Source organism: Pelecanus crispus, chromosome 9 (assembly GCF_030463565.1).
Source record: "Pelecanus crispus isolate bPelCri1 chromosome 9, bPelCri1.pri, whole genome shotgun sequence".
Lineage (NCBI taxonomy): Eukaryota > Metazoa > Chordata > Aves > Pelecaniformes > Pelecanidae > Pelecanus > Pelecanus crispus.
In genome coordinates, this window is record NC_134651.1 from 799,423 (window position 1) to 820,286 (window position 20,864).

Sequence of the window (20,864 nt, forward strand, 5' to 3'; positions counted from 1 at the left end):
ATTAGAGTATTGAATAACTCCGGTTTTGTTCAGCACATCAGGTTTTCAAACTGCTCAGGTGTATTGTGTATCCTTGTGCAGAAGCACAAAAAAAAAAATCACTTAATTAGAGGCAATCTAATGAGAAGGACAACTCCAGGGCTTGGGAAACAGATTGAGAGAGCTTAGAGGCGCTGCGGACGAGACAGCCGGTAAGTGGCGAAGGCTTGGTTCGGTTTGCGCTTGCTGGCGTGGCAGTACCTCGTTCATCACGATTTCCCTCCCAGGAGCAGGTAGGTATGAGAGAGCGGTGCCGTCAGCCCTCTGTCCTCGGGAGTCTGGGGTAGCTGGTGCACAGATGTTTTTCTTTCATACGGGTGACACGTTTTCCAAGGGAAGAAATGCTGCTTGTGTACGCAGACCCTTGGCTCCAGAGGTGCATCCCAACGGTCCACACACAGACGGGCCGCGTCAGCTCTGTCATAATTCAGTAGCGCGGTGTGCAGTATGTTCAGTACTCTGACATATGGCCAGATGATCAATAAAAGTTGTTAACAGAGAATGATTTTCTTCAGAATGACAGCCAGAAGCGTGGGAAGCAAAGCGGTGCTTGTTCTCCTACCCCTCCTTACTTGAAAAATAGACTTTGTGGGTCAGAATCTAAGTAGGGGATAATGCATGCTGTCAGATAGACCAATTAAAGACTAAATTTTGCTTTGATGCAAGTATAAATAGGGTGCAAATTTGTGAAAGTCAATGCATTTACACCCAGGGTACTTTCACAGTAATTGAAGTCACTGCATTTACACCCAGGGTACTTTCACAGTGATTGAAGTCACAATTTAATCCATTAACAGCAGATTTCTTTGGAAGCTTTTTGCATCTAGTCCCATTGTGCTTAATGCCATGGACTGGCAGGGCCTTGTCCCGATCCCCGTGGGCTTGGGGTGAGGGCCAGAACCGTGGTTGTTTTGCTCAGTGGCGGAGCTGGCCCAGGGGGCCGGCACTGACCCACTCCCCTTCCACTGGAGCCAAGAACTGAGTCTGCAGCTACAGCCCTGCAGCAGGCGTGCAGCGCAAGGAACGTCACGCGCTCCGGGCTCATCCTCCTTGCTACCTGAAGTGCCATCGCCCTGGGAAAAGTATTTTTCGAGAAGCTTCTTTTGACTGTTATGCTTCAACCACACGTAACTGTTTCAAAAGGCTAAAAAAGGCTGTTAGGTTTGATTTGCAGTTTTGATTTGCCTTGTCGTCGAACAACGCAGGCAGTAAAGCTGCTCAGAGTGGCTTGCAGGATGAATGCCGGCCTCTCCAGAGGCGGAGGGGTCAGAGGCTGACTCCATCCCTTGTGTCTGGCTGGACACGCATGGTACCCGTAACGCAACTGGGAATGTGTGCGATTTCAGGGAGCGAAGAGAACAAGCGTTCTCTAAGTTACAAGCGTGCCCCGCGTGTCCTTACTCCGCTGTTAAAGCACGGCCAGGGCCTGCTCTGGAGGCACGCTTGCCTTCTGCCGTCCCCTCCAGCCGCTGCGCCAGCAGCTGAGGGGGCCGCGCAAGCGCAACGCTTCTGCAGCCGCCTGGCGCGGCGCTTGCGCTCTGCCTGTTCCTTTCAGCTTTCGTGTTTCTTTTGCAGTTTCCAAGGCCAGGCTTACAACAGACACAGCAGCAACAACAGACAGCGGCGCTGGTCAGGCAGCTCCAGAAGCAGCTCTCGAGTAAGCACGCGTGTGTGTGCACGGATGTACGTAAATATGTAGTTGAATATGGAATTGCCTTTCTGGAGGTGTTCTGCCTGTTAAATGCCGCCACGTGTACATGTCAGTAATTTACCTACTGACAGCTGGCTGCCCTTCCCAGAAGTGATGAAATACCAAAATTCTGGCGCTAGCGCATCCCACGGATTTCCGTGGGTCTGCAGAGCAGCCCGAGTCGCGGGGCTGGTGGCCCACTCACAGCGTGCTGCCTGTTTCTCCCCTCGCTTCTGTAGCCCTACCGCACGCAAAGTCCCCGGGGAAACGAGCACCTCTTGCGCGCGTTAGCCAAGTACGTAAGGGAGCGTACTGACCGTTGCGTGCTGCTGCTGCGCGAAATACGGGTTTTCTCTGTATTTCTGTGGAGTACAGCCGTGAGGCACAAACGCTTCCCTTTGCTCTACCGACCAGGTAACCAGCCACAGCAGGGCGTGAACCAGTACGGGCATCCGCCACACTTCTGACCCAGCGGTGGCAGGGAGACGTCGTACTACGTTTGCACTGAAGAACAGAACATTCAAAGTTCAATGCACTAGTTATTGCTAGAAAGCAAACTTTAGTTTTCTTCTCTTATTATTTCAATAATTATTTTCTGTGCTGCAGTTGATGTGAATATGTAACGAGGTGGGTTTTTTGGGTTTGGGGATTTTTTTGCGTTTAACTAGATTTAATGTATGGACTTGTGGGCCTATTTGAAGAATGTTATTGCAGATTTTATGAATTTGGTGCTTTTTAGGTCCTGTTACTTTTCAAGAGGACTAAGAATGCTGGATTTATTTATTTGTGGGAAACACTTTTTTGGTTTTTTGTGTTTGTTTGTTGGTCTGTTTTGTTTTGTTTTGTTTTTTAAAGAACTGCACTGGACCAAACTACTGAACTGAAAGGCACTTCCGATTTTGGCATAAAAGTTAATTTGTTCATTAAAATGTTCACCTCTTCCTTTGTCGGTAGAACAAGCATCAATTTAAATTGTGTTTGTTTGACTGTAATTTTCATATGCATTTTATAAAGTTCTTCGTTTAAAGTACCTATTTTCTCTTGCTCTCATTGTGGTAAGAAGGTGCTGAGGTGGGTTTATTGCTTGTATTAGAACTTCTTAAAGTTTCTATTAAAAGCCACAATGTAACGTTAATAAACCTACTGGAAGTAGCAGTGTTTCATATTTGGTCTTTTTAACATAAAGTTCAGTCGTGGTCAGTTCCAAAGGAGTGCACGACACGGTAACAAGGACGGAGGCGTCGGACCCGGTTTTGCTCTACTCACGGAGGGAAATCTCGAAGTCCTGGCAAAGCCTCGGGGGAACCGAATCGCCGTGTCTCGCCGGCTGCCTTCAGTGCCGAACCCCTCCCAGCCCCCACAAGGTGAGGCTGGAGAAGCCACCAAAGCCCCTTCTGCGGTTTCAGCGCTGCCGTAGCTGACGGCTCTTTGCACTGAAATCGCCCTGACCGAGTTACTCCTGTTACCTGCGGCTGCTGCCGACGTTGTATGGCAAATATTTCAAATTCCGGGATTGAGTCGTGATTGCTGGGTGAGTTCCAGCGGTGCAGTGCAATATGCGTTACCAGCTGAGTGCAAACCCGCAAGTAAATTATAAATCAGAATTACTACAAACCAATCGTTATTATTCAAACCTGTTCAAATACGTCATAATTTTGCTCGTACTACATTTGAAAAAACAGAATAAATTTATTACTATTTTATGTAATTTAGGAGTTAGTCTATATGATTATTTTTTTAAAATGCATTCATTTTGAAAGTGGAACATGCAGGGCATTTAAAATATACATCGGAATACTTTTTCCCTGTTTTGTATTAACTTAATTTGCTTAATTTACCATACAGAGAGTTCCCAGATGGTATCATAGTCGGGTGTTCTGTGGGGAGGGGGGACGGCTGCGCTGCGCAAGCTTCAGAGGACTGTGGGAGGCGGCACAGCCAACTAATGAAATAATACTCGCTACACGGAAATCTGTAGAAAAGTAAATTTTGATTGGCTTTTACAACAGTCAGGTAAGTCTTACTCATGTAAAAAAAATTCCTGTTCACGTTTTTTTAAGGAGATTTACCATTCTTCATAGTAGCTAAAGCTGTTGCAGATGTTGACCAGCGAGATTCGTGTCACCCAGCCGTTTTGTGGCTACCGCTCCACCCGCGCTGTGGAAGGAGGGGACGCGCACGTGGCAAACTGGGTGTGGTTGGCGTCAGGAAATGATCGAACCAGCACAAAAGCGATCCAAGCTGAGGTCAGAGTCTTAAATAAAAAAATTTAAAAATTCCCCAGGTTGATTGTGGTGTGGTTAAATGAGGTAGAATCTGCATTTAGCTCTCGGCGCTTGAATACCTTCACTGCTGAGCGTCTGGCGTGCTGGTCGGCTGCTGCCGAGAGACGTTGGCGCGAGCGGTTCAGGCGCCGCTGTCGCGTTCGCGCTGCGGAGCGTCGCTGCGGACCCTTGTAAATGGAAGATTGCGCAGGCCCAGAAGAGACGCGTTGCCATTCTTGGATCTTCTATTATTTTAAATGACGTAAAGAGCTGGAATTGTTCGTGAGGCGGGGGACGGTTACGCCGGACCCTTCATGCACCCCTCGGGCTTTCTGTAGCGGATGAAGAGACCGCTCTCTTCCAGCGGCCCTGGCTTCAGCCATCGGTCTCCGGCCCGCTCCAGCGGGATCAGGCGGTGCTGGGCGCTGCCGGCAGCCGGAGTCGCTGCGACTGCGGAGACAGCGCAGGTTCTTCCACCTGACCCATCTGTCCTGAATTTGCAAATTCAAGGGGAAAGGCTGCACTGCATGTGTGTTCACCCCTCTGTCCTGACATTAATCTCTCTCAGGAAGAAAATAAGAAACTCTGAGCTTTGGTTACCGGCTTAATTCTTTTTTAAGATTTATTTGAGCAGTCCAATCCATGATTCATTAGTGTAAAATGTGTAGGTAACAATTTCCTACCATTGGGAAGGCATTTTTCCCTCATGTACAGGAGGTTGCTTCTTAGACCTATCTACTGAATTGAGAAATCAGAATTCTAAATTTATATGCAAATTGATGCAATTGTTTTCTAGGGAGGAATTTTTTAAAAAATGCTTTTGTGACAATAGGAAAATGATACCATGCTAGTGTTTCTACCTGCAGTCCATACACTTTTTCTAAACGGCACTAAACAGACCTTACTCTCCTCTTCAAAGATGAGAACAAAGCTGTTCTGTATGTATCATCCCACAGTTCTGCAAAAAAGACTCTGTGGAACAGAGCTGTATTATTAGAAATGCTTCAGTACTTGTTTCACCATTGAATATTTATTAAAAAACCATACTAAATATTCAAACATATTAAGAAGGTAATCTGCATCACAATGAAATCTGCGCTTTGGCTCTCAGATACTCTTGCTTTATGTGATCCGTGCTCATGATAGTCATACAAGGTGGGCAACGTTAAACTAATATGAAAAAGTCTATCCTTTACATTTCCAGAAAGTAATGGTGTTTGCTATTCAGTGTTTGCTGGCAGAGCCAAAGTGCCTTAAGTTTGTTTTTATTTAAGTCTGTTTAATCACTGAAAGAACCAATGCTAGATAAAAATGCTAGATCTAATTTTCCCCAAGCCTTTCCTCTCTTTTTTTTTTTTTTTTTTTTTTTTTTTTTGCATGGCCATTGCAGACTGAATCCTCTAACTGTATTTAGGCACTTACATGCCTATGGCTGCCTTTGATTAAACTTATTCCACGAATGAACTCGGTCCAGCTGTAGGCTTTGTTAACAATCGTTCATGCTGTATTTCTTATTTCAAATGATGTGAATGTACGTTACTGTGAAGTCGCTGCCGAGATGGTTCTTCGCTGTGCACTTGTACGCGCCAGAATCCGAGGGTCGGGGATTCCGGATGAGCAGCGTGCCGTGGGGATGAAGCACTTTGCTCCCAGACACTCGGCCCGGGTGAGCTGTAGAGAGTACTGAGCGGTCAGGTAATTCCCAGGTAATTTCTGGTTTTGGTATTCCCAGCGCTATGCAGTGGAGCTGAACTGCTGCGCCAGGCATGGTGTGTATGGTGTGCGGCGGTCTGTTCGTAATCCTCGGGGCATAGGCCACGATAACGACGGGGACGGTTACAGAGTCATCGCCGGCACTGTTGTGAGCCTTACACACGTAATTTCCTCTGTCGTGAACGGTGGCTTCTCGTATAACCAGCGTCCCGTTTTCCAGCAGTATGTGCTTCCTGCTGATCTGCGGCCGATCCAGCACATAGCCGCCCGGCAGAGTCCACGCCGTGTGTGGTTTGGGACTCCCCTCCGACGGGCAGTGAAGCGACAGCGACTCCCCGCTAACGCCCGTCACCGGCCCCGCTGGCTGAGTGAGGATGCTGGGCTTCTGGCCGACCTCCAGGATGATCAGCTTCTCGATGTAGCCGACTTTATTCCTGGCAGCGCAGCGGTACTTTCCCGCTTTGTCTCTGTCGGGACTGTAGATGGTCAGGGTACCGTTGCTTCCTGTGAGAAAGTGGGAAGTCTTGATGCCGCTGGAAAACCATGTGCCGTTAGGCACCATCCAGCTTATGTCAGGTGGAGGGTTCCCATCCACAGAACAGTTCAGTGTGGTAGTTTTTCCAGGGTTTGCTATTATTTTTTCGTTGAATGGGTTTTTAAACATCGGTCGCCTTAGCATTTCCAATACCTCCAGCTGCACCACCAACATACTCTCTCCCCCATCATTACGTGCCACACAGATAAAATCCGCTGTGTCAGAAGGCCTTATGTTCCGAATCTCAAGTGTCCCATTTTTGTGTACTACAATCCTGCTCCCATAATAGGGAGCTGTTAGGAAAATATTATCAGGCATGATCCACATAATCTGAGGGGGAGGCATCCCTTCTGCCCTACAGTCAATTTGTTTCTTTGAGTGCCTCACTGCTGTCACTTTCATGATTGTTTTGTTCACGTACAAACCGTTTATGACGGGTGGTTTAGCAACAACATCCAGTTTATACAATTTCGTATCATCCCCTCCAGGATTACGAGCAACACACATATACTCCCCGGCATCTAACAGTTTGACTTGACCGACTGATAGAGAACCGTTGACGTGTAGGATGTGCCTGGCTGTCGACGAGGAGATCATGTCGCTAGAAGGCAGCAACCAGAATATTTTTGGCTTGGGTTCTCCAGCGGCTTCACAGTCCAGTAATGCCGTATCTCCAGCTCTCACTTTAATGTACGTCTTGTAGCTGTGCTTTATCTGAGGGGCTGCCATCATGACCGTGATGTGTATCTTCATTTCATCTCTTCCCAGTGTGTTTTGAGCGTAGCAGGTATAATCTCCTCCTTCTGTTACTCCAACTTGGTTGAGATAGAGAGTGCCGTTGTCAAAGAGGACGTATCTGCGAGACCTGCGTCCGCTGTCATCTGCCAGCATCGCATTGTTGATCACCGTCCCATCTGGCAAACTCCAGGATATTTCTGGTGCGGGTGACCCAGAGGCCTTGCAGTCCACTCTGACATCTTTTCCGTATGGCACCAGTTTCTTGAAATACTGTTTCTGGTCAATCTTGGCTGGTTTCATTGTGATGCTGACTTTCATCAGTATCAGATCATCTCCAATTTTGTTTCTTGCGACACACAAATAGTGACCTGCATCCTTTTCCGTAACTGCCTCGATAACCAAGGATCCATTGGGGTAGACATGGATTCGACTTCCCATTCTGTTGTGGGGGGAGAAAGAGGAAAAGAATTATGGAACACAACGCTGGAGGTGAACACTGAGCACCGAAAGCGACTGACAGTATTCACAGCACAACAGGATACAGAACCTCTCTCCAAAGGCACAGACCCAGCGGGTTATAACCTGATGTAGCTGCCGCTTTTGGTGTTACGTGGATGTGCACGTGCTCGCTGACTCTACGTAGGTGCGCAAAGCTGCCCGATGCCGCCTCTGCCTTCCTGACAACTGTTCTGTGAACAACTGAGCCTGTTCAATCTTACGTCCCTCATCCTGCCAGCTCCTCTCCCTCATGCTTCTCCTTGCAGATAACCCGCAATCCTTGCCCCCGGCCAGGGGCAGCTGGCGGTGCTGCTGCGTGTTGTCCGGAACGGCGCTTGGCACTGCGTGGTCGCTCTCTGCCTGCCCTTCCTGCAGCAGGGCACGGGCCTGGATCTCCCTCAGCCCAGCTGCAAGTTCTCGTGAGCCTGCTAGGAACGCCCCGATCTGGGACTGTCCCTCCCAAAGCGAAGGCGAAGTGTTAGTGTGGGAGGGGTTGTGGGGCTGAGACCCTCAAAGGTAGACTTGGCAGAGACTACAGAAGCCTCTTCCTCCCGAGTCCTCCTTCACAAATCTCTTGTAAATAACTTTTCCTCCTATAAAATGACCAAAATTCAGCCAATGTATGATTAACATCAGTTTCCTTAATTCAGGTAAGACTTGTATCCATTTTGGTAAGACCTCATCCACTTAACGACAATTGATGCGGTCTGTTATTAGACGTACAATAACAAGCCATCACCACAGATGTTTCACCGCTGTTAAATGTTTAAAAGTGAATTTAGTTCCCAATGTATTGTTTCAGTGGTATAACAGTCTTTTATACCAGCACCAGAGAAGACAGCATTGGAAGTTTCAAAGAGTTGGGGGGAAAAAACAAGACTCCTACCTGTGCCACTGGTCAACAACTGCCTTGGAAGGTAACCTCCAGATGATCCTGGGCTTTGGCTCCCCAGTCGCTGTACAGTTCAGAAGCAACTTATCCCCAAAATTCAACTGAGTCATTTCCGGAGAGGCGGTAGCTATTTTTGGAAGCGTATCTCTGTGTTCCACCACGAGGCTCACCACCCTCCTTTCCGAGCCGGTTGAGCTGGTGGCTATGCACTCGTAATTCCCGCTGTCAGAAGGGGCGACGCTGCGGAGGTGCAGGGTACCGTTGGAGAACAGGAACAGCTTTGCGTTTACAAACTGCAGAGGCTTCACCACCGTGCCATCAAAGAGGACCCAGTGGACAGTGGGCTGAGGATTCCCCTTCACGGTGCAAGGGAGTTTCAGATCTTCCCCCATGGTTCCTTCAACGCGTTGTCTCTTCTCTTCCAGAATAGCGGGAGGTGCCGCAATGACCTGCAGTTTTACAACCAGCGTGTCGGTGCCTGCTGGGTTTTTTGCCATGCACGTGTAGAGGCCCCTGTCGTAAACAGTGACTTCCTTGATAATTAAAGTGCCGTCTGGTTCCACGTGAACTTTGTTATTTCCTGCGGAAAAGTCGGAGATGTGCGTTTTATTTGCTAGAACCCACGAGATGGTGGGAGGAGGCCTGCCCTCGGCTCTGCACTTCACTGCCACGGCCTTTCCAGAGTGAGCGGTGAGGAGCTGCCACCTGCCGCCAGTGATGCGGGGCGGGTAGGCCACTACCGACAAGGTGACCAGGAGCCGTGCCGTGCCGTGCGTGTTGGCCGCGGTGCACAGGTACTGCCCGCGGTCCTCCAGGCCCGCCCGGGTGATGGAGAGCGTGCCGTTGGCAAACACCATCCATCTGCCATCACCTCGGCTTTCCAGAGCATCGGTTCCTACGGAAGCAAGGGGACAACAGCGCAGCACGTCAGAACCTGTCTGTTCTGTTTTGTCTTAGTCCCTGAAAACACTTCCCCTATCCTGGTCTATCTCGCCCAAATAACCAAGACACTAGTGATCAGAAAGAGAGAAATAAGAGCATTTTGCATATACACTGGCAAAGCTTTAAAGCAAACCCGAAACTTGGTCCTCAGTAGAGACAAAGTTTGAATAAAGCAGATGGGGCTTTGCATATTCAAAAATATTTTGGCATAGCTTTAATTTGATTTGATGGTTTGTCACCACAGACAGATTTTTCTTTTCACTTGTCTCACTGTTCTGAAATAGCAGGTAACATACAATAAATATTGAAATCTTCTCACGGTAAGCACAGAATTATAGTTATAGATTATGTTTGGGGGTTTTGTTTTTTATTTCCTAAAGAACTGTTCCATAATTAGTAGTAAGACCCTCCAGCAAGTGTGCTGGGATATCTTTCTTTGTCATTGTTTCAAAGTTCATCTTTTCACTGATATTTCACGGTACTCTTCAATGAAGCAATACTTGAGTCTGGCAGACAAAACATCTGCCAAATTACAAGACTATAGTGGAAGGTAAATTCTAGAGAGGTTTGTCAAGCATACCTGATGGTATCTTGGTCCACTGTATTGCTGGACGGGGGTTACCAGTAGCTTCACAAGGAATAAAAGCATCTGAATCAGCTAGCACAGTAAAAGCAGCTAATTTTCCTCCAATTATTCTGGGCTTTGCAAAATGATTTCTGCTTAAAGAGTCCAAGGCTACAGGGTTGGTGGTGGTGGTTTCTTGATCTTGTCTCTTTTCAGACCAGCCTTTGACAGAACTGTCCCTGTCCCTTCCCCACAGAGGAGCGTACGGAGTCGTGACCTGTGACGCTTTCACTACGGTCCGTGTACTGACGGTCAATGTGCCGCCTCTCTCTGCGACTTTAGCAGAGGGCTTCTGCCAGAATTTGATTTCCGCCCCCGGAGGCGAGGTGGGTCTTGCAGCACGCGCAGGTGGCACAGCTGCTGTTAGGGCTGGCAGTGGGGCGGGACGCTGGGCGCCGGGAGGAGCGATGCCTGTGGTTGCAGCAGGAGCGCTGGTACCCGACTCGGTTCGTGCTGGGAATGTGGGCTGTGCTACGAGGTTTTCTTGAAAAACTCTCTCCTCCATTTTCGGGTGTGATTTTTCACCTGCCATTGCGGTGGCTTTGATTTTCTGAGCAGGTTCCGACCCTGACGTCGCACAGACTGTGGCAGGTCGTGCGCTCGTGGTGCCGGAAGGCTTAGAAAGGCGTGGGGTGGTTTGGATTGCAGCGGTGGGGCTCTGGGCAGCACGGCTGTCGGGTGGTGCCGTGGCTGGCTGGCCGTCCCTCCGTGTGACGGGGGCTGATGGCGCCTGCGCGGCTGCTGTAGGCACATGCCGAGGTGCCTCTGCTGCGTTAAGGATCCACAGCGCTGGCGTTTCTGTCAGCGAGGCTGCGCTTACGCTCTCAGAGAGAGGTTCTGCAGGTGTAAGACTTGTAGGCGTAGTTAATGATTTAACCGTTGTCAGGACAGGCGTGGCTGTATTCACCGCCGGAATCGCTGCAGTGCCGTGGCCTGCAATCACGCTTTGTGAAGTGGATGTTTTAGGGGGCCTCTTCCTCCTCTGACCTCTCTTTCTTCCCACTCTGAACATTTTACTTTTGGTGATTTTGGTGTCAGTTTGAGGAGGAATAATAGGTACAGCTGTTGGCTTCAAACTTGTTACATCCATTTCTTTGGTCGCACCAGTTGCAGGATTAGAGTAAGACTGTGGTTTTGCAGTGGGAGAATGTTCTTCTGACTTACCATTGCCATAATGAATGGGTTTGTTTAAAGACAAGAAACCACTGCTGTGATTCCCACCTGTTGAAACAGGCGTAAAGCACAAAGGAGCCATTTTGGACATAGATAACGCTGCCGTAGTTTTAGGAAGTGTGGTCGATACCTCTGTTGATAGAAACCTATCTGGCTGTTCTTCTGGTAGCTCCTGAGGAAGGACCTCTTTTTGTGCACCATTTCCAAAGAGATGTTCCCAACTAATCTTTCCTCTTTGAGAATTTTTTGCTGAGGTTCTAGGCTTAATGCTGGGTGAGACTGATTCAAGGGTAGAGGATATCTTAGAGCTTATGGTATGTGTAACTTCTGTCGTCATATGAGCTGTATGGATTGTCGTTGTTGGTTGTGTGACACTAAAAGGTTGGGCTCTATCAGTATTTGTCTGAAATGGAGCACTGGTCTCTAATTTCCATTGAGGAGTATCTTGGGTACCTTTTGTAATTAAAGGCATGACTGTCGTAGTGGCTTTTTGCCTTGCACCAGCTTTGTTTTTCTCTTCCCTGAGGAATGCTGTGTTTTGATGAGTACCCACTGGGTGCTCCAATGGCATATTCATGGTAGAGGGGGAGGACAGAGGTGCTTCTGGGCTAAATGGGTTGATGGAGCTGCTAAAATTATTTAAGGTGGGTAACGTTGATACATATTTCTTATTCAGTTGTACATCTGCACCCACAGCTGTACTTCCTCTGACAGATCCTGGCCTCCCAAAATTGTATCTGTGCTCTTTCATACTTGGAATACGTCCTGGTCTAACAATTTGTCTCCTACCAGAAACCTTCCTTCGTCTGCCATATTGCTGCTGGGCCTGGGCTATATGAGTTGTAACATCCTGAATAATCTGAATTTGCTCATGAGTAATGGTAGTTGAGTCCAACAGTGGCTTAGGAGTTACTTGTTTCTGAGTGCTATGAAAATGAATGTGACCAAATTCAGGACTTGGTTCACTGACTGTTACTACAGATATCTGATGATCTGCTTTGGTGGAAATCTTATCAATAGACTCAGTAAAAACATGTAGGTCATCCACTGCGTTTTGGGAAGTTACAGACTTGCTGGTGTCCGGAACATCTGTCGTGGGTGTTGTAGATATAGATTTTAAATGCTGGTTATTACTTTCCCCAGAATATACCAACCTTTGCCCAGCAGGGAAGAGTGTAGATGTTCTATTTGCTCCATTTGATACAGTTGATTGGTTTATACCATTTGCTGGCATTTGACTTAAATCAGATCTTTCCCATGAGTTTGTAATTGTAGGGTTTAGAGATGTTTGTGGTCTTCTGCTGTCAGATGACACAGGCTGTGAAAAAGGAGAGGGCAGGGGAGTTACTGCCTCTGCAACCAGGAGAGAGGTTTTCCTAGCAGGGGTGTTACTCGCGGTCGTCTCAGGCCCTGCAGTTATCACGCTTTCTGTTGCTCTCCCCAGAGTAGATACAGTGGCTGTCCCTGTTACTGGTATCATGAATTCTTCTGCTGGAGATATGAAATCACCAGATGTTTCCTCCTCATCCCCAGGTACTTTTGAGAGCTTGTGGACTTGACTAGGTGGTTTCGTTGCAGCTTCTCCTCGTTTTTCCATCAATGCCGAGTTCCTCTTCGTTTTTTCCAAGAAGGCTGCCCAGCGCTGTGGATCAACTCTCCTAGCTGAGGAAGCAAACTGTCTTCTGTGTCCTCTAAACCGTCTGCTTATTTTGTCCCTGTAGTGCCTGTAAGTTATTTTCCCATAGCTGTTCCTTTTATATGCACTCTGTGCGACCCGATTGCTGGATGTTGAGGCAGCAGATTCCCGATTAGCTGTCAAGGTAGCCAAAGTAGCTAAAGGATGTTTCTGCCTAGTGGCAGAGGCCAGCATTGCATTGCCAGAGCCATCGCCCTCTTCCCATTCTCCCACACCTACATGCTTTTTCTTTAGAGTGGTTTCATCCTTTCTAACTAGCACTTGGAACACCAGAAGATCAACACCATACTGGTTGGCCACAACACATCTAAAGTAGCCACTGTCTCGCTCTGTTACCCTTTGTATTCTTAAGGTACCGTTGTCAAAAATATGCTTGTTTCTTGCAGAATGATGAAGAATCACATGCTCAGGTAGCACCCAGCTAATGGCAGCATCTGGAACAGCAGTGGATGTACAGGGAAGGTAGAGTGTGCTGCCAACAAATGTAGAAAGTTGGGCTCCATTTACACTGTTGTCTTCCACGTTAGGATCGACCACAGTAATTCTGAACGTGAGAGCATCTGCATCGTTGTAATTTGTGCCTATGCAGTGATAAAGCCCAGTGTCAAAAGTATCAGCTGTCCGTAAGGTGAATGTTCCCGTTTTAACTACTATGATTCTTCCATCCTCACTGACGTAAGGAGCTCTAACTTTGCTTCCATCAGCCAATATCCACTCTATTGCAGGAGCTGGTTCTCCAATTGCTTGGCATTCCAGTTCTACGGTCCCCCCAGCTAAAACAGTGTGCTCCGTTTGTGTTTTGTTGTCCCTGGAGATGATGGTCCAGTTATTTCTCGCCTGTTTTTTGTCAGCACTGGGCAAAATAATCTGAGCATCCGTGAAGTACTGGATGTGCAGTGTGTTCAGTGTGGTTGCTGTCCTGTCTAGCTGTAATGACACTTTGCTTTGCATTAACCAAGATGGTTCAGCTCTCAGTTCAGCCTCTATATTGGTAAAAAGTTCATCTTTTTCAGAGTAGATTTGTTTATATTTGTAAAAAGGCGTGTTAGGTGCTAGGACGTTCCTTTCCAGCTTTAAGGGAGAATTACTGTACAGTGCCAGTATGCTCCATAGCTGCTGAATATGTTCATGGTCAATGCCACAGACAAGAAATGCTGAGAATGATGTTTTGAGTACTGTGCTGTTGCCATCTTTGTCAAATGAGACGGGAGACATTTCTTTAGGTTTTTGGATGTTGCAAACCAAGTTACCTCGACTTCCTGCTTGGTCAGTCATGTTCAAAACCATGGATCCTATAGGAGCTATGAAGTCCTTAGGCGATACGGAACTGAAATCCCCATCATCTGGCATGGTGAGGTTTTTAAATTTCAGGGAGTCATGTATGGCTGGCTTAGTGCAGGTTAAAGATGCAGAAGGAATTTCCACTAAGCTTTTCCCTTTGTGATTTTTGGGAGTAGCACAAACTGCGCATTGCTGAGCACTGGAACTTCTGTCTTTTTTGCACTTTATAACATCTGAAGGGAAGAAAAATGCAGTAAGCTTTTGTGATACAGTTTTTAGTATTAATAAAGACATACAGCTACCAGCAAGCTCTTCTCTTTAATAAAATATTAACAAAGTTTATCTTGAAGTAACCTGTAAAAACCTGAAGTAAGCTATAAAAACCTAAAGTAATCTAAGAAAATCCTGTGAATTTTGTCTGATGAAACTGCGTAAGGACTGTTGCCGTTGCGGCTCAGCACGGCGTCCTTCCGTCCCGCGGTTTGACACCGTGCAAGGCAGGCTCCGCTGTGGTACCTGGCCGTAGCTGTGCTCTGAGACACAGGCTCTAGCGCTCTGCGGGGGTAACGCCTACTCAGGGCAGCAACACAAACTCCTCGAGTCCCATTCCTTATTTCTTTTTCGAAGAATCGTGTACAATGTGGCCTTCACTCTTGCTAATAAAAATTAGCTTCCTTATTCCCTGCGGATTCTCCTGGTGCACAGAAGCTTTGGACTGGCCAAGGAAAACGTTCCATTAAGGAAATGGGTTTCATTCCACTTGGGAATGGGTTAAGATCACTAGATTAATTTAATCTGGGAAACTGAATGGTATTCATCTGTTTATCCAAATTACATGCACCTACAAAAATCCTCTCTTCCAGTCTTTTCTGGGAGAATAAAGACATAAATACAGGACAATTACCTTTATCAGAAAGAGTAAAATGCTACAACATGATTAAAAAGCATAAACAAAGTCTGCAGCTCACCTGGTTTCTCTTTTGCCCATTCTGCAAACCACTGTAGATTGCAATCACAGGACCATGGGTTTCCATGAAGGTAAATGCTCTCTAGCTCAGACATGTAGGAAAACATTTCTTGTGGTAGCGAAGTCAACACGTTGTCAGATAAATATATGTGCTTCACGAAGGATATTTTAAATATTTGGCTATAGCGCAAGGTGACAAAAGTATCTGGATGAAGCTGCTTAAGTAAATTTCCTTCCAAGTGGACCAACCTCAGTGATGTGAGTCCGTAGAAAACATTGGGATTTACAAATTCAATTTTATTGTGGTCCATATGCAACCGTACCAAGCTTTTTAGACCATAAAAAACATCCTGCTGCAGTACTCTGACCTTGTTATAACTCATTTTTAAGACCTGTTGATGAAAAAGTAACAAGCGTATGATATTAACCCATGTTATATTGTTATAAGACTCCTAACAAATTCTGATTGATGGTTACTCTGTGAAGTGAAAGTATTCACCAGACCAGTAATGCGAGTGACTGGAAAAAAACTTAGGAGGAGCTATTTTTAAATGCCATGTTAGTTGCAGGACTACAAGGACGCTTTCTTGTCCCAGCAGTCCATCAGGGTGACACTTCTGCAGTCACATTTATGAAACGCAGTGATTAAAAAAATAAAATAAAGCAATGCTTATTTCTCATTCAAAAAAATCCCAGTTAAACCACACTTACGAAAAGGGTAAGTGGAATTTGACCATAAACTGTGGTAGTGATTTTTGTTCCAGCCAGCGTTATGGCTACAAAAATGCATCCAACAGTCTATTTTGTTTGATGTTTAACCAACAGAACGGCTAAGTGTGTTCCCAGTCTCAGGATTTGTGTCGTGTGAGGGCGTACTCACCAAACCTCAACTCTCAGGTGCCATTTTGTTGCTGACAGGTTAAAAGTCAAGTTCGTAACTATGAGATGAACAATATCTGGAATACTGCTGAAGTATGAAATAAGGTACCCAAGACAGCCTTTTTGTTGTTACTTTTCCTGTTAAAATTATACCGTTACAGTCACGAATTCTGTATTTTGAAAATTAACGAGGAAAAAAAAGTACAAAATCACAATAACGTGCAAGTTTATTTTATTTGCCAAATATAATTCCATTAAAACTGTCTATAATTGTGTTGCCATCTTGCTTGTCAATACGGGAGGAAAAGCTTAGAGGACTCCATAAAGCTGATTTGTTAAGTCAGTTGCAAGGAGTTAACAAGCAAGCTTTCAGGCACAGAACTGCCCTTTGTGAGGGTTAATGAAACTGAAGATCTGTGTGCTCCACAGCCCGTCTGGTTTCTGCCTTTCCCTCCCACCCCTGCCCCCTAATCCTCCAAAACCAGCAACGGAGCCAATACCGTGATTTCCATCTGAACAGTTCAGGTCTCCTGTTCTTAGTCCATCGCAGCTACAACGTTAGTACCTCTCTCTAGCAGTTAATAACAGCTCTGGATGGAAATTTAACTGGAGAATAAGCGTTACCTGTACATCGAATTGGTTGGGAATGGTTGCTCCTAAATAATCATGAAAGTACTTTTTTATGTACGAATATTTACATGGCACAGTGAGATACTGAGATAGCGCCAGAATCCCTGCATGACACCGTACATTCACTGATGTTTACAACACATATTAATATAGGTAATATTTTATAAATAGGTAATATTTCAGTCAAAGCACAGAACAGGCATCAAATACTACATTTTAAAAGTCCACAAATATATTTTAAATTATAAAACCAAGGAACTGTAGTTGTTTTAAAGCATTAAAATGTTTATATGTCGCATGTTCAGTTTCTGTTCAGTAGGAGCCTTTTTTTAATGAAAGACAGAAAGGGACAGGAGTATACTGTACTGAAGGGAAAGGGAAATCTGGATGGAAAACAATCCTCAAAAAAAAAAAAAATTGATTAACAAATTAACTAAAGACAAGTTTCCTACCACAGCTGGCATACTTGGAGCTCTGCAATCTTTCTCTCTCATGTGAAAGAGAGTTTCAACTGCAGTTGCCCGTGAAGATATTGCTGACAGATACCTACCACTATGTTTGTCACGCTCTTTAAACTGTACCTGAATGCCCGCCTGGGAAGAAAAGACATCTCCCATTAGGATACTGGATCTTCAAGGCCCTCGTCTTTCACGTGGATACAGTGAGAAACAGGAAACCAAAATGCTACAGACCGCTGGTCTGCTTCCATTTATCAGTATTACTGCAGATTGTTTAGAAATCATAACAAAAATTAAGATTAGGTCATCTCCTACATTTAGTTCTTACCTGTAATGAATATAAATCACGGAACACCTTCTCAGGGATTGTATTTATCTCATTGCTGTGCAGCATCAGCAACTCCAGTTTCTCCAGGCCAGAAAAATCCGTTTCGGTCAGTTTAAGCAAGCTGTTGTAACTGTAATAAACATTTCATCCCACACCCCGGTTTAGTCGGACAGCTAAACTTCGCAAGTTTTAAAACAAACCAACCAACCCAAACCAAAAGAACAACTCTGGAAATGCGTAAAGGTAGCTAGCACTTCTGGTTGCTAAGATGAAATTTTAAGTCATTCCTTCATGTTAGCACAAAATTTGGTAACTTTTCCAGGGCAGCTTTCTGAAGACTGTGTTCACAGCGGATAGGGAAAATAACTGCACAAATGCGCAGGCACGAATGCCAGTTTTGGGCCTCGGTGTAGAAGAGGAAGGAGCTCCCGTGATGGCAGAGGTTGGCCATACCTTGATGCCTCTCTCAATCGAGGGCTTTTCCAACACTGCAGTATCGCAGAGGGGTCCACGGACAGCGGAGAGCCCCAGCTGCCCACCGAGGACCAGGCAGAGCCAAGGGTACTGGGGAGTGACCCTCCTCCGGGGACCTGGCTGACGACGCCCGTGCCTAGGCTACGGCGCGGGCGGGTTCTGCGGGCTGTCTCGCAGTCCCTCCCTGGCCCTTGGCTGGACTACGCTGTCCGCCCTCTTCAGCTGTACGTCTTGAGTTTTATTTCCACCCCACAGGTGTTCAGCGCTGCACACTACTTGTTAGTACGGACACAGCCTCGGCCTCCCCTGACTTCCATGAGCATACACGCAGTACGGACAGCCTAGGCTGGATTTAAACAGGGAACCAAAAACGAAACAGAGCGCCCTTCGAGCGGGAGCTGCAGTGCTACAGGAGGTTTGACCATCAGGTCATGTATGGTATGTACATGTATGGTATGTACATGTATGGTATGTACAGGCATGTATGCCTAGCTGGCGTGAGTATTGACAGCGGGGATGCTACACTAGCCCGGAATTAGTAGGTGTGGGGTAAGCCCCGCAAATGCTGCGTACCTACGCTGCGATGCCTTTGACTTGTGACCACTGTCACACTTGTATGACCTGATTAGCCAACGCAGGGACTCTGCCCATGGCGCAGCCACACCTCCTGTGCCCCGTGCGGACAAGTAAGTTGCATTAATTGACCAGTCAGATAGATGGCCTTTCCGTAGTAGTAATTAGTGTATTTCAAGCATGTCCCACACCTTGGGTAACCCATAGTCCTCTAAAAGTACTGGTATTTAATTTTCACGCTTCATATACAGCAATTCCGGAGAACACTGACAATAGCAATGGAAGGAAAGGGCAGACAGAAGCCGGGAGCTGGGATCTGGATGTGTTGCCTGGAAGCAGAAGGCAGGTGAGGGCAAAGACTTCAATGAAACCTTCCTTTTGTATTTTCTGCATACGCATATGGACGTTTCAAAGGTTATGTGTATCAACAGCGATACAAGGATCAGTCAAATATTGCTGATTGGTCTCGTCATCTGGTTGTATGACGGAGGACACTTGCTGGAGTAAGTGTTAAGGGGCCAGCTGAGCCTGGGTGTAATCTAGTCCTGTTCCTTTTAACCACTCACGGAACAGAACCACTTTGGAGGCTGGAATATTCAGACAAGTGTTATTTCCCACAGACTCGATAGATAAAAGCATCGATGCTAGCATTGTGTGACATTCTAAAGTCAGAGCAAAGCCTCTGAAGATTTTAACACACCTACTAATTTCCCAGCCCACTGTCTGAGCTCTGCACTGTCTCTTCCGAGAAAGAATTCTCTCCATTTCAGACTCCTTCAGAGTTCTGTGTTACAGATGCAAAATGTTTGGGTAATATAAAAGAATTTGTTTAATTTTGAAACTTTTTGAAGTTGTTACACACCCTGTGATACATCCCCGAAACTTCTATTAGCATTGCTGGTCTTAGGCTGTGATTGCAACCACTTCTGAATACTGCAGAACATTAAGCTCTTAAGAGTTATTTATTGCTTTGACTAATTTTTAGCCCTAAATCTGGAAACGCTCCGTTACTGCTTTGCAAAGTGTTGAAAGGTAACTGGTCAGAATAGTTAAAATCTTGACGTTGAACATACCCCAGATTGACGCGCTCCACGTTTGGAGGGATGTGCGGCGGGACGGCTGTGAAGTACCGGAACGTGCAGTGCACCTCGGTGGGGACGTAGCAGGCGCAGAGCCGGGGACAGGCGATGGTGCCGGGGAGAGCGGCCAGGCAGGCACCGAGGAGGGTCCCCAGCCACCACGGTCTGCCTCCGCGCGTCGCTTGCATCCTGCAGGAAAACGCTACGCTACCATCCTTCGCAGCGAGAGCGAGCGAACAGATTCCTACAAGGAAAACAGAAGACACAAGCGTTTACAGCGACGTTCCCTGTCGAGTTGCTCAGTTCGAAGCTATAGGAACAAGAATGTTGTAACTCGAAAGAAAACCCAACCCCCGGACCAGACCCGCCACTCGGCTTTCCCCTCCGTGCTTAGATCTGCGCAGCGATCTAAAGGGTTTGTCATTTCACAGGAACAGCCTCGCGATTTCTTTGTCGTGGTGCGGTGTTCCCCAGGAGCTGCTGCTTACAGGTAAAGCGTCGATTTGCGAAGGCAGCGACCGTGGGGGCCGCGCTTGGCTGCCGTCACCTCGCGACGCCGGCTCTGCGGAGTGTTTGTAAATCTGCTAGCAATTTATCCCCGGGAAGGAACACGTCAGCTCCTTTCTTGCCAGTAATTATTCCAAGCAAAATTAACGAATTTCAAAGCCGGCGCGCGGAGCCGCCGTGCGGCACCACCGGCCCCGCGCCCCCGCCCGCCCCCGCCGCGCTTCTCACGGCCCCACCGGCACCGGCACCGGGACCCGGCCCCACCGGCCCCGCCCCCGGCCCCACCGGCACCGGGACCGCCCCCGGCCCCACCGGCACCGGCACCGGGACCCGGCCCCACCGGCACCGGCACCGGGACCCGACCCCACCGGCACCGGGGTTCGGCCCCACCGGCACCGGGACCCGGCCCCACCGGCACCGGGACCGCCCCCGGCCCCACCTGCACCGGCACCGGCACCGACCCCACCGGCACCGGGGTTCGGCCCCACCGGCACCGGGACCCGGCCCCACCGGCACCGGCACCGGGACCCGGCCCCACCGGCACCGCGCCCGGCCCCGGCCCCACCGGCACCGGGACCCGGCCCCACCGGCACCGGCACCGACCCCACCGGCACCGGGGTTCGGCCCCACCTGCACCGCGCCCGGCCCCACCGGGACCCGGCCCCACCGGCACCGGCACCGGGGTTCGGCCCCACCTGCACCGCGCCCGGCCCCACCGGCACCGGCACCGGGACCCGGCCCCACCGGCACCCGCGGCCGCGCCGGCCCCGGAGGCCTCTCCCGGCCCGCCCCTGCCCGCGCCCTCCGGGGCCCGCCGGGGCCGCTACCTCGGGGCCGGGCCGGGCCGGGCGGCTGCAGTCCCGACGCCGCCGGCCGCTCCTCC

At 48.0% G+C, this 20,864-nt stretch overlaps 2 protein-coding genes across 3 annotated transcripts in view; one reads left to right on the forward strand and one right to left on the reverse strand.

Moving 5' to 3' along the window:
• The window catches only part of MED12L (mediator complex subunit 12L), a 157,309-nt gene extending 155,113 nt beyond the window's left edge, over window positions 1-2,196 (forward strand). For both annotated transcript variants that reach the window (XM_075715976.1, XM_075715977.1), the window contains 2 exons: window positions 1,615-1,696; window positions 2,144-2,196. In XM_075715976.1, coding sequence (XP_075572091.1) covers window positions 1,615-1,696; window positions 2,144-2,196 — 135 coding nt within the window. The remainder of the gene's footprint in view (window positions 1-1,614; window positions 1,697-2,143) is intronic.
• A 3,313-nt stretch (window positions 2,197-5,509) lies between these two features.
• Window positions 5,510-19,662, reverse strand: IGSF10 (immunoglobulin superfamily member 10). Its single transcript, XM_075716979.1, has 7 exons — window positions 19,469-19,662; window positions 17,349-17,478; window positions 15,055-15,445; window positions 11,585-14,319; window positions 9,892-11,095; window positions 8,364-9,264; window positions 5,510-7,418 (listed from the first exon to the last, which is right to left on the reverse strand). The coding sequence occupies exons 1-7, from the start codon at window positions 19,660-19,662 to the stop codon at window positions 5,510-5,512; spliced, it is 7,464 nt and encodes a 2,487-aa protein (XP_075573094.1).
• Window positions 19,663-20,864: the final 1,202 nt, after the last annotated feature.